The sequence below is a fragment of the Scyliorhinus torazame genome, chromosome 17, assembly GCF_047496885.1.
Source record: "Scyliorhinus torazame isolate Kashiwa2021f chromosome 17, sScyTor2.1, whole genome shotgun sequence".
Taxonomy (NCBI): Eukaryota; Metazoa; Chordata; class Chondrichthyes; order Carcharhiniformes; family Scyliorhinidae; genus Scyliorhinus; species Scyliorhinus torazame.
Genome location: NC_092723.1, coordinates 138,422,567 through 138,436,518, shown reverse-complemented (window position 1 = coordinate 138,436,518; position 13,952 = coordinate 138,422,567). Strand labels below are relative to the sequence as shown.

General features: G+C 47.1%; 1 protein-coding gene across 5 annotated transcripts in view; it reads left to right on the top strand.

Moving 5' to 3' along the window:
* Nucleotides 1–13,952, top strand: part of LOC140394181 (probable helicase with zinc finger domain) — a 682,830-nt gene that overhangs the window by 204,443 nt on the left and 464,435 nt on the right. For all 5 annotated transcript variants that reach the window (XM_072481139.1, XM_072481135.1, XM_072481136.1 and 2 more), the window contains one exon: nucleotides 822–967. In XM_072481139.1, coding sequence (XP_072337240.1) covers nucleotides 822–967 — 146 coding nt within the window. The remainder of the gene's footprint in view (nucleotides 1–821; nucleotides 968–13,952) is intronic.

Below are 13,952 nucleotides of genomic sequence, written 5' to 3'. Positions count from 1 at the left end.
AGCAGGGATATGGGGAAAGAAATGAGAGAATGGGCCAAATTGGATTGACATTCAAAAGAGCTGACGCTGAGTCAATGAGTCGATGGCCTCCTTCTCCACAATACTATTCTGTGGTTCTAACATTGTCCTCCCTCATCTATTCCCTTTCTGTTCCCTATCTTCAGTGCAGACTATTGCAATTAGCACTAAGGAAATGGGAATGCTAAACCAGTTCATTTTGTATTAATTTTATCTCCTTTCTCTACTTCACTACTCCCAAATCCTTAGTTAATCCCTTATTTAGGGATGCTGTTGTGATTTGTTTGGTTATGTGTTTGGTAAGACTTTGCTAGTGTTGATGCAGTCTCTGAGAGAATAAAAGGGCTACTTTTTTGGCATTTTTCTATGCTCACTCACCTTAAAAGTTTGATTTTTTGCTAAGTGCAGTTGCATTGGGGACAGACCTCTTGGGAAGTGGCCTTTTTTTGTGTAAACGTACAAAAAGGATATTCAAAACCATGCTTCGCCTGTCCTCATTCAGCATTTACACACCTGCATTAGTACCAAAACTCATCAGAGAAGATGAGGAGCAGGAGCTTTGTTTACTTACCCCCCTCTCCCCTGCACCTTGCTATTTTATGAACTAAAGGCTGCTGGCACTAATTATAGTGCCTCAGATTAAGCCTCCATTTATTTTGATTTGTTTGCTTGCCTGTTGAGCCATTTGGAAAGTGCATGTTGATTGCTTCACAAAATATTATGTACTTTGCTATTTTAATTTGGAAATAAATGAAAACAGTTTTGATTTAAATCTGTAAACCAACTCCCATTTTGCCTTCCAGCTCAATCCTGTTGTGTATAGTGAATTTGCTCGAGAACGAAACCTCCACATTTCTTTGATCAAGCGCTTATCACAACTCTACCCACCTGATTTCTGCTGTCATATATCACTAGCAGAACAGTACAGATCACATGAAGTCATCATCAGGTATTGCTGAAAGTTTTCAGCTGGTACATTAAATATTTTATTTGAATATGCATTTAATGATTTATCTTGAGTTTGTAAGTTTGTCAGACTGCTTGATGGTGTGATGCCACATTGTTGTTGAGTTGGTTTGAGTATTATTAATACTTGACTGCAGCTGCACATTGTTGAAAATAATATCATCTGACATCCGATCTACAGCCAGAAACATAATGCTGACACTTTGCAGTTGGGTAAAAATGGGGTGGTTGTATTTACTTCATATCCTACTTTTTGAAATACTAATATTAAGCAGGTTGTATTGCTTTTATGCACTCACTTTTCAGGAATTTTCTCCTCTAACTCCTCTACATTCCTCCCAATAACAAACCCACAGCCCCTTCCTTTTTCTACACCCTTCTCTCCCACTCCAAGATAGTGGGTTACCTTGGGGTATAGTTCTGCAGTCATTTGTTTGAAAAGGAATTGGTGGGCTATTCCACTGTGGCACTGTCACAGCCTGGACACTTCTTATCCTCCCTTGTGTCCAAAGAGTTACTGACAGGCTAGAGATGAAGAATGTGAACCTCAATTCAAGGAGGGACAGATTGATTTTAATAACCATGTCCTGTTTTCCCCATGTGGGGAAAAGGCCAGTGGGGCATTGAACCTGCTCCATCTAGAGTCTATATTTGAATATTTCATCAGAGGCATCCCCACTCTATGACTATGACACTCGTGACACCTGCTAGTCTCTCAGTTCAAAAATTCACATGTGGTCCAATCCCTCATGTGGCCATATTGGAACAGAGTTATTTCTTCTCCTATTGTCAGTAGTAGTTATATATCAAGTGACAATGTATTGTCCCATAGCCTAGAATATAATGTTGGTAATACCTGCATTAGTGAGCTAGTATTGAATAAGCTCACAAGACATTTCTCTGTCCAAATTGTAATACAGACATTTATTCTAAAATGTGACATGTGTTTGCTCATGTTGTCAACAGTAATATCTGGGCTCTCATTATAGTTTTTCATTATAGGTTCATTTGTATAACTTAATTTTGAATGTCACTGTATGGATTTCCTTTTCTTAATTTAATGTTTAAAATCTGGGACTTTAACCTTGCTGCTTTAGCATCTTTAAAATCTGAAATCATAGAATCTCTACAGTGCAGAAGGAGGCCATTTGGCCCATCGAGTCTGCACCAATCCTCTGAAAGAAAGGGCCCCCCCGCCCTATCCCTAACTTGTATATCCCTGGACATGAAGGGACAATTTTATCACGGCCAATCCACCTAACCTGCACAAATTTGGCTTGTACTTACAATGTGACTGACGTCCACAAAAAAATATTTGCATAACATAATGAACCATCTATTACAAAAATCACCAGTAAATTGCAATATTCCATTTAATTATGAATTTTGTTGTTGTGATGGGGTGGGATGGTGGACGTTTACTCTGCTGCTAAAGTCCCACAACAATGTTAATGCTAGGGTCTGCTGTACAGCTGCACTTGAATCACCACTGAATGGAATTTTGGGTTTGGAGAAGGGGAGTTTATGCCCTCTGGTGCCATTGCCCAAAACAATCTCTGGAGACTCTAAATGTCAGCCGTATAGGGTGTCCTTGGTGACTGGCTTATTCCCATTCCTATTCCAATGCTCATTGAGCATTGTTCCATCATTTAGTCAGATCATGGCTGACCTGCAACCTAACTCCATATATCTCTCTTTGTCCCATATTGCTTAATATTTTGCCTAACAAAAATCTATCAATCTCCATTTTAAAATTAACAGGTGATCAAGCACCAATTGCTGTTTGCAAAAGTGGGTTCCAAACTTCTTGCACCCGTGGTGTGAAGAAACATTTCCTAATTTCACTCCTAACAGAATTGGCTCTAATTTTTAGACAACTCCCCCTAGTCCTCGACACCCAAACCAGCAGAAATAATTTATCTCTACCCTGGGAATTACCAGAATTGACCAGAAACTGAACTGGACCAAACATATAAATACTGTGGTTACAAGAGCAGGTCAGAATTCTGAGGCGCATATCTCGCCTCCTGACTCCCCAAAGCCTGCCACTATCTAAAAGGCATTAGTCAGAGGATATACTCCACATGCCTGGATGAGTGCAGCTCCAACAACACAAGAAGTTGGACACCATCCCGGACAAAGCAGCACACTTGATTGCTAGCCCTTACACACCTTCAACATCAGTTCCTCCACCACCAATACACATTAGCAGGAGTGTGTACCATTTACAAGATGCACTGCAGGTTCCTTCAGCAGCACTTTCCAAACTGGCAACCTCTACCAGGTTGAACAAGGGGAGCAGATTCATGGGAACACTGCGATCTGCAGATTCCTTCTAAGCTACACACCATCCTGACTTGGAGCTACATCACCAATACTTCACTGTTGTTGGGTCAAAATCCTGGAACTCCCTTCCCAACAGCACTCTGGGTATTCCTACAACACATGAACTTCAGAAGTTCAAGAAGGAAGTTCACAAACACCTCGAGTATGGGCAATAAATACTGGCCCAGCCAGTGACACCCACATCCCATGCAGGAATAAAATACAAAAACCCTGGGCGCGGTCGAACAACCTCGTTGCGTCTGGCCCAGTGACACGACAGGGCCATTAAATCTCGCGAGAGGCCTTTCGCGAGATTTGTGATGCTCAGAACGCCTTGCGAGATTAACGAGATCTCGTGATCTGGATCTTGCCCTCACTGGGAGTGATCCAGATTTACATATTTAAGTGAACAGTTAGGCTCACTTAAATATGTTGGCGCCAGATTCTCCCAAGGCCTGGGACTGAACAGCTACGCCTGGGAGACCTCGCCATGGCGCTGTTTAGCATTGGTCCACGCAAACGTGGACTAGGCATAATGGCACCTAGGGGGAGAATCGTCCAGGCCATCGGAGGCCCCAAGGGTGGTCGGGCTCTGGGCAGGGTGTACCCTGGCATTCTGTCTGCCCCCTGGGCACCTTGGCACTGCCAGACTGCCCCCTAGCACTGCCACCTGGGCATCCTGGCAGTGACACCCTGGCATTGCCTGGGTACTACTTCCAGGCTGGTAGGTGCATTGCCAGGCAGACAGTGCCAAGGTGTCTGGGTGCCAAGTTGTCCGTGCTGAGGATCGGGCCTGGGGCAGTGCCCTGCCCTTATGGGATGGGGTCAGGGGGTTGCTCAAGGACCCCCTAACAGGTAAGTTGTGGTTTGGCGGGAGAGGGGATGAGGCAGCATTTAAAAATTGGAAGAATGCGCGGTCTCGAAGGGGTGTTCTTTGCCAAGGCCAAGACCGTCTGATAGCGGGGTTGTTGCAGTGCCGAGAACTACCCTGCTAAATGCGCTCAAAATAGGACTCTTTTCCCCCCCCCCCCCCCCCCATTAAATTATATCCCCATACTCGAGGTGTTATATTTTACTTAATATCTTGAAAAATTCAATGAAGTCACCACTGAACAGGCTCAAGTTCGAGAGAATTGAACCTACAAAATCTAAAAAAAGATTAACCCTTGAAGTTCAGTTATGGTCGGCAAATCCCACCCAAAATCTCATCAACCTTTGACACGCCCAAAAGAAATGGACATGGTTTCCTGGCCCCCCTGCACACTGCCCACACCTATCCTCGACCCCTGAAAAGAACCGACTCATCCTGGACACGGTCAAGTGAGCCCTGTGTGCAACTTTAAACTGGATGAGACTTAGTCTTGCACACATCATGGAAGCATTAACGCTCCACAGAGTCTCACTCCATACTCCAGCCCTCGGCACCCTCCCCAGCTTCTCTTTCCACTTGCACCTAACTTCCTTCATCGGGCCACTCTTTCTCTTCAACAGCTTCCCATATATATCTGAGACCTTGCCCTTTCCTATTTCCTCCTCAGACAGAAGTTTGTCCTCAGCACCGGGGGTGGCAGCATCGGAAACGAAGGCACCTCCTTCCTGATAAAGTCCCTCACCTGCAGATACCTGAACCCATTCTCCTTTGGCAACAGATATGTCCCCTCCAGCTCCTCCAGATCTGCAAACTACCCTCCAACAAATAAATCCCGAGTAATCTATCCCCACCTGCTGCCACCCCCGGAACCTCGTATCCAACCCTGCCGGAGCAAACCAATGATTGTCGCAGATCGGCACCCACAGGGGCATGCCTTCCATTCTAAAATGCTGCAGGCACTGGTTCCACACCTTCAATGCTGATACTACCACTGGGCTCGTGGAGTACCTGGCCGGCAAGAATGGAAGGACCACCAACAATAGTGCCCTCAAGCTGGTCCCTTTACATTCCTCCATCTGCCCCCACGTCGACCACACCTCCACCGCCCAATTCCTAACCATTGTAATGTTTGCTTCCCAATCATAGTTTTGCAAGTTTGGCAATGCCAACCCCCCCCCCCCAAGAACTCCCTCCTAGCCCATGGAGGCTTACCGCCCTCACAAACCTCAAATTCACCCATTAACCATGCTAAAAAACGACTTGGGCACAAAGACTGGGAATTTCTGAAACACAGCAAAAACTTCGGTAACACCGTCTGGACTCGACCAACGACAGTGGCAGCACATTCTCACTCTTAAAATCCGACTTCATTTCTTCCACCAACTACGCCAAATTCAATTTATACAGCTAAGCCCAACTCTGTGCTACTTGTATCCCAAGGTAACAAAACCTCGCACCTACTAACCAAAACGGCAGCCTCCCCCAAACTCCTCTCCTGTCCCCGGACATTAATTGGGAATATCTCACTTTTCCCCATGTTGAACTTATATAGCTGACAAAAAGACCAAAGGTCCCCATGATCCCGTCAAGACTCCCGACGGGTTCTGAAATATACAGCAGAAGATTATCCACTCGGTGCTCCTCTCCGCCCCCACTCAACACCCCTCCACCACCTCGAGACCCTGAGCGTGATTGCCATGGGCTCAGTCGCCAGGGCAAAGAGTAGCAGGGAGAGAGGACACCCCTACCTCGTCCCCCAATGCAACCCAGTGTACTCTGAGCTGACCTGTTCGTCCGAACACTTGCCTCAGGTGCCTTATACAACAGCCGAACCCAGTCCACAAATCCCTGTCCAAACCCAAACCACTCAGCACCTCGAATAAGTACACCCACTCCACCCGATTGAAAGCTTTCTCCACGTCCATTGCCACAACCGCATCCACTTCTTGGCCCTCCGAGGGAATCATAATGACATTCTGTCACCTCCAACACTCAACGACAGTTGCTGTCCCTTCACAAATCCTGTCTGGACCTCACCTGTCACCCCCGGCACACAATCCTCTACCGCATCGCCAGTACCTTCGTCAGCAGCTTCACATCTACATTCAACAGTGAAATTGGGCGGTAGAGGTCTCAGTTCCTGCCCAAACTTCTTGAAGAACTCGGCTGGGAATCCATCCGGACTTGGGGCCCTTCTCATCTGCATCAACCCCATACAATCCATTACCTCCCTCACCCCGAACGAGGCCCCCAACCCCTGCACCTTCGCCTCTGCCACCCTTGGGAACTCCAGCCCATGCAAAAATGGCCTCATCCCCCACCGGAGGCTCCGAGTTGTACAACTTCAGGTAAAAAGCCTCAAGCATCCAATTCACCTCCTCTGGCTCCGTAACCACCATACCCCTGCCAACTCTCCCATTTTGATTTGATTTATTGTCACGTGTACCGAGGTATAATGAAAAGTATTGTTCTGCATATTGTTGCTATATTTATTTGGTTATAAATATGGCGTGTCAATATGGTCGCCTTTCTTAATCCTAATTATGTGTATACTTTCAGAGTCGCCAGGTATCTCTTGATACCGCCACAAGGTTCAACCAGGATACCGATCAACGAGCCAATACACCAGTTAGTTAGTTCAAAGTCAATATTATTTATTTACACACAATTAGATCTACTCATGCACGATAATACTACAAACTAAACTATCTCTATCACTAACACCTATACTTAACTTCGGGTGCCCACTTAGAGGAACAATGGCCGTTGTTCGGATCTGAGGCTGTTGGGTTTGAAGAGGTAACAGGAGTACAGCTAAGGTCGTCTGTCTGGTAGCGAGCGTTGACCTTGAACTTACTTGCTTCTGGTGATGCTGGTGGATGGGTCTCTCCACTAGAGAGCCGAATCCAAGAGAGTGAATCTCGGTCGGGAGTTCCTTCTTATACTTGGAGGGGCTTTGCGCGCTTTTAGGCGGGCCTTAAACTTGGTCCCAATTAATTGGGCAGCTTCTTGATCATTGTCATCGATCTAAACCAATAAAGGGGCGGGTGCCCTGATGGCTGGGCGTGTCTTAGGTGGCCGTTGGCCTTGCTTTGTTTGTGTCTTTCGGTTGGCGTACTGCTGCCGGGATATCTGCGACAGTATCGGCTACCTGAGTATTAGTCCTTTGTTCCTCGGAGATGGGCCATCAATATGTTAATCGACCCAGAGTTTCGATTCTGTCTGCTGACTGCTTCCCAAATATACATTCAGGCTTTGTGCCTGCTTGTTGCTTAGTATTGTCCACATTTCCCTATAGTCTCTGTGAGTGTCCACTTTGTGTTCTGAAAGTGGCCATCCCAGATGGCTACACATCCTCCTTGTGATCTTCAATGCGAAGCGTGAAGGATCATATTACTGAGTCTTTGTTCTCTGTCTAAGTCAAGCACCCGCAATCAGGGACAGGTTCTACTCCACTCTGTCGTATGGATTGGATCTTTTACCTAAATTGCTTTATATACATCACATTATTATAAAATTCGACAGGGCACTATGACATTCTGGCATGCATTACAATTACAACACGGGAACCTCTAATTATTCTTATCTAAACTATCCTTAGTCAATTAAAATAATTTACAACAGTATAAACTATATAACAGCAGCATTTCTCTGTATCTTGGTGGTCAAGTGCAGAATTTCACATCTTTATTAGAACAAACAAAAAAAATTAGTCGATGCATTTTATTCACTTAAAGCGAGTGGGGGGGTTTGCTGAAGTCTGAAAATAGGGGGTCTGAGGGTATATGCCGGAGTGCGGGAGGCTTTCCTTTGCCATTTCCTAAGTCTCAGTGTCTGGATGATACTGCAGAGTATCGATGTGACTAACAGTGCTTCCACAATGTAGGACAGGGAATACCATGTGATAAATTTGTCACACCACGTTGGTGTATCAGTGGCTGTCTCTGGGTGTGGGGTATGGCAGGGATGGGAAACATTCACGGCCTGTGGGGTAGGGGTCGGGGAAGGTCGCGTCCGCGCGCAACTGGAGGGATCCCATGAAGATCCAAATGTAGACCATCATGTCTGTCTTTATTTTCTCTTTTCCTTCTTGGTCTTCCTGTGCCTTCTGTTGTTCTGGATTTCCTGTGGACACAAGCATAATATCTGTTATTATCTTGTTTAAGATCTCGTATGTCTGTTTGTCTGTCCTTTTATTACCAATTGCCCATTAGAATTGTCACCATATGTGACTCCCTCATTTTTTATTTTTTTTTAAACCCAAATATTTTGGGACAAGACATCCAAGAAGAAAATATTGACACAGTGCGAGCAGTCTCGCAGCCTGTGTGATCGATGCGATGAGTGTACCATCCAAGTGTTTGAGGATGTAAATTGCATATGGGAGAGCAACCTAAGGGTCGTCGGAAAACAAACAAAACTTGTGGCAAAGAACATTCTTTAAACCACTGACGAAAAGAACAGTAAAAGAGTTTTGAACAAAAAGCTCCGAATGGGGTGCATATGGGCATTCTTGCGGGGCAAGAATGGTGGAATCCCCGGGTAGGGCGGTGACCAGTGCCGTAGGTGCACTACCTGAGCGTAGCTGACCAGATGGGGGTCCTCAGGCAGGGCGGGGACCAGTTATGTCACTCCACTGCCTGAGCGACCGGACAAGAACGGAAAGAATTTGTGTTCATCGTGGATACTGCCTCTTATGATTACCTTCAAATCAGAAGAGTAGTTATGAGTGGGTGTCTGCCGACAAACTAGTTCCTTTAACTGCCAGTGGCTGTTAAGAGTGGTGGCGTAGGGCCATGAATAAACTTTAAGTGCCCAAACAACATTCAACATTTAAAGTAACAAACATTTAAAGTAACAAACTAACATCATAAAATCGGGCAGACTCCATCAGAAGGACACCGTAAATCTCTGTCGGTTCCTTTTTACCATCATCTGGACACCTCACTGCTCTATAGCGAACAGAGTCGCAAAGGGGCTCGTCTGGTGGGAGTCAGACTCTGAGTCATCATCTTCTCCCGGTTGCCACACTCGTGACTGGAGTAGCTGTGCTAAAGCTGCCTGGGGCGAAGTGGGGTCCATCTCATCATTCCGGATGAGTCTGTAAGAATTGTCGCGGTGCCAATGTTTCGTATCGAGGTTGGAGGAGGTAGGGGGCAATCCATTGTCGTCGGGTGGTGGGTCCGGATCAGGGGCTTTTATATACGTGGTATCAAAGGGGTCGAACAAATCTTTTTCGGAGTCGCTGGGAGTGGGGCAGGAGTGTAATCGTGTTGCGGTGCCATGGGGCTGTCGCTATCGCTGTCGCTGTTGGTGCTGGATGATTGAAGGGAGAGGCGGAGTCGTGCCTCTGGGGTGGAGTCGCAGTAGTGTCTGAGGATGGGTTGGACTGGTTGGGGGAGGGTAGGAATAGGTCGTCCGTGGGCGGGACGTGGTCATCTGCTGCTGCAAGTGAGATGTGGTGTGAGTGGTTGTTCTGTGTGCCTTCAGCTGGTTTTTGTGAAACCATCCAGACTTGCTGTTGGGATAGGTGATCTTGTATACGGAGGGGCTGAAATTTGGGGGAGAGGGATGAACTGGGGTTGTATAGGGATAGCATGACCTGCTGCCCTACTACAAATTCTGTGGCGTGTACTGTCTTGTCAAAGCAAACTTTGCTTCTTTTGTGTCCCCAGCCTAACAGTTGCGGCAAGCTGGGCTGCTTTTACTTTATCTATAATCTGCTGTACTGCTTTCTCATGGGTGAGGGCGGTGACTGTGGGGCTGGCCAAATCAAACCCTAACAAGTATTCTGTTCCCTTCATGGGTCGTCTGGTCATGAGGGTTGGGGGGGGGGGGGAGATCCTGTCGAAGTGGATATCGTATTCTTTATGAACATTAGTGCAAAGGGGAGAAATGTGTCCCATGTGGTATTGTGCTGTTGCACCATTTTCCTGAGGGTTGCCTTGAGAGTTCTATTCATTCTCTCTACGATTCCTCTTGATTGGGGGTGATATGCAATGTGGAATTTTTGGCGGATGCCGAAAATTGTGAGGACGTTTTTCATGACGCGTCCTGTAAAGTGTGAGCCTTGGTCAGACTCTACACTGCGGGGAAGTCCCCATCTTGTGAAGATGTGCTGCGTTAGGATCTTGGCTGTCGTTTTTGCCGTATTAGTTCTGGATGGAAAAGCTTCCACCCATCTCGTGAAGGTGTTGATGACCACCAACAGATACTTAAAACCATTCTTGCAGGGGGGGGCAGAGGTCCTATGTAATCAATCTGCAAATTCGTCCAGGGATCATTAACATGGCAGCTGTGACTAAGCTGACCTTTCCTTGCATATCTGTCCGGATTGTTCTGGGTGCAGATTAAACAGTTTTCAATGTAGTGCGTTACATTGGATTTCAATTCGGGCCACCAGCAGAGAGGTCTGAGGTGGGCGAGTGAATCCTCTAGATTCCCACGGGTAGGAATTCCGTTAAAACTATTGCAGACATATAAGCTGTTGGAGTATATGTCGGCTGGGGTCGGGAACGAGTCAGGGTGCTCTACAAATATGCTACGGCTGCTAATTCTGCTGCCTGTGAGCCTAGATGTCCGGCAATTTCAAGGATATCTCCTCTAACGCGCATCCCTGCGCGTTCTCTACATATGTGCCACAACCAGTAATTTGTTTACCGTTCAAAACTGTGGAGGCGCCATCCACATAAATCTTAAGGGGTGCGCCTATGTCTGTGGGCTGGGGTCTCTGGGGTGTAGTACCTGGCTTCGGGGGAGCTGACTTTAGTACAAAGAGTCCTGTGTTGTGCCTGGTGGTGATTATTTCACACTCATGTGGGGTGCCTGCGTAATGTAAATTGTCTGCGAGGAAAGTGTGTGTTCTTGTCCTTTTAACTGTAATGTCACGTCCTTGTAAGAGAAGGATCCATCGTGCGGTGCAAATTTGGCTGACTGTGCCGTCCTTTAGTCTACCATCTAGTAGAAGTTGGGTTGGGGTGTGCTCTGTTAAAATGGTGACGGTGTTGAGTCCTGTTATGTCGGCGAAGTATTGAACAGCCCACAAAACTGCGAGCAGGTACCTTTCGCAGGGAGAAAATCCTTGCTGAACTGGGTCGAGAACTCGTGAGGCATATGCTACGGGCCTAAATGATCGTGTCTTTCTTGGAGGTGCACAGCCGAAAGGGTTCGGTCGGTGGTTGCAACCTCAATTGCGTATGGCGAGAGTGGATCTGGGACCTGTGATGCGGGAGCTGTGCTGAGGGCTCATTTTAATGCTTCCACGGCATCCGTGTGCTGTGGAAGCCATTCTCATGGTGCTTGCTTTTTTCGGAATTCGGAAAGAGGGGCTGCCTTTGTCGCAAAACCGTCTGTGATTCCTACAGTAGCCAACCAGTCCTAGGAATGACCGGAGGGCTGTGACATTATGGGGCAGGGATAATTTGACAATGGAGTCAATACGTTTCTGCTCGATCTCGCGTTTGCCATGGGTGATCACTGTGCCGAAGTAAATTACGTTTTCTTGTAGAATCTGGGCTTTTTTGCGGTTTACTTTACATCCAATTTCGTGAAGGAGTCCAAATAATTCGGTGAGAAGCGAAATGTGCTCTCCCTTAGTGTCCGTCTGTAGAAGCAAATCGTCTACATACTGGACAAGGCAATCGGGTCGGGAAGATTTAGCTAATCCATTCGCCAGCTGGAGGGGGAGTTGTGGAAGCCTTGCGGAAGGCACGTCCACGTGTATTGCTGTCCCTGGAAGGTGAAAGCAAATTTATATTGGCACGCTTTATCCAATGGCATGGAACAAAAGCCGTTGCTGATGTCCAAAACCGAAAAAAAATTTGACTAAAGTCCCTGTTTTAACATTATCTCAGGACTCGTGGCTACGGTGGGGGCTGCTACTGGGGCTACTTTGTTTAGTTCCCTATAATCGATGGTCAGTCGCCATGATCCATCGGGTTTCTTGACGGGCCAAATTGGGGCATTGTTCGTTGAGGCTACTGAACGGGGTACGCCTTGATCAAGCAAACTCTGGATAACCTTTGCGATTTCTCCCTCTGCTTGTTGGGGAAGACCGTACTGCTTTTGGGGTTTGGGGTTGGGTCCTGTAATGTTGACTAAGCCTACTATTTTGCCGCAGTTGTGCTCGTGCTGGGCAAAAGAAGCCTTGTGTTGCTGCAAAATGTCTGTGACGTCTTTATCCTGACTAATGGCTCGAGGGTCGAACCAGAAGTCTCCTACTGCGCTAATTCTGTGTGCGTAGTCTCCAACTGTGAGCGTGGCGGGGGCTCGTGCTGCCTTTGCCATTCTCCACACACATTTGTTTACGGGGTCGAACGATAGATTGTGGGAGCTCATATGTCTATCCCCAAAATGTGTTTGGCTGTCTGGGGTAGATCGACTAGAAATACGGGGTGTTTGGTTTTAATGTTCCCTATCTGAATCGCTACAGGGGCTGTGATGTGTCCCTGCTGCAAGTGTCCTGTAAAACTGCTGAGAGTAATGGTGTCTGTGGTGGGCCATGAGTCTCGTTGAAACATTGTGGAGGAGTTGAACGTGGTACGGGACCCTCCTGTGTCCCAAAGAAATACTACGGGGTGTCCCCGGACTGTGCCTGCCACTACCGGCCTTCCGGATTTGTCCCAAAGGGTGTCGAAGACCCAAGTTGGGGGAGTCCGAACACCGTCAATCGGTGCCGTTCATATCTGCGTTATCGGAACGGGCGCTAATACTATGAATTAGCTTGGCCCTATTCTTATTCGGGGTGTTTGCCTGCTGGTTTCGCTGCTGTTTCTGGGGTGCATTGCACTCTCGTGCATAGTGTCCTAATTGTCCGCAATTGTAACATTTGTGGGATTTAGGCTGCTGTGGGCTATTTCTTCCCTCATTTACCCATGCGGGGTTCTGGTGTATCCTAACTGGATGCATGTTAGCATCTGCCTGCTCTTCCTCTGCTTTACTGTAATCTGATCTTCCCTGAATGGACTGTTCCCAAGCTCGGGACAATCTCTTTAGTACCCATTTCTCATTGTGGGTCTCGTCTGAGGGTTCATAATTGGCGCAAGCTCTCTGTCCTGTTTCGGTCGCGTGAGAGACTAGGATTCGAGTCCATTTGGCCATATTGTCTGGTGTCAAATGGGCACAGGCTAACTCTCCGAATACTGCTGTGAAATGAATCCACAGGCGTCCAGCAAACGCTGTGGGGTGCACGGTCTTTTTCTGCTGACATTTATTTAGGCCTTCTGTAGCCTATCGCATCTAGGATCGCTGCATGCATTTCTTGGAGGGTGCCTCCTCCTACATTTTGTGGGTCGGGAAGGGCTGCCACGACTGAGGGGTCAAGACTCAAAACTGTGAGCTTCACTTGCTCTTTTTCATCCAGGCCGTACATGGCCGCCTGTTGTTTGACTCTTGTGAAATAATGGTGTGGGTCCGATGTGGGTAGGAACGGTGTTATCTTATCACACACGTCCCTTAATTGAGTGACGGTTATGTCATGATATTCAGATAAACATATCATGGTGCAAAGACACATACACACTGATAGACAGATCAACGGACCAATCAACACACACGCAACATCACAGCCAATCACCAGTGAGAACACACGCACTATAAAATGGAGAACACCACAGTTCCCGCTCATTCCAGCAGGAGTCAGCTCAGGGCACAGAGCTCACAGCGTGCCACTCAGACATGCACCATGTGCTGAGTGCCTCTCTAAGATAGTGTTAGGGCTAGGTCCACAGATTCAAGGGTAATGAACGAACCACAGTAACCAGTTTACCATTGT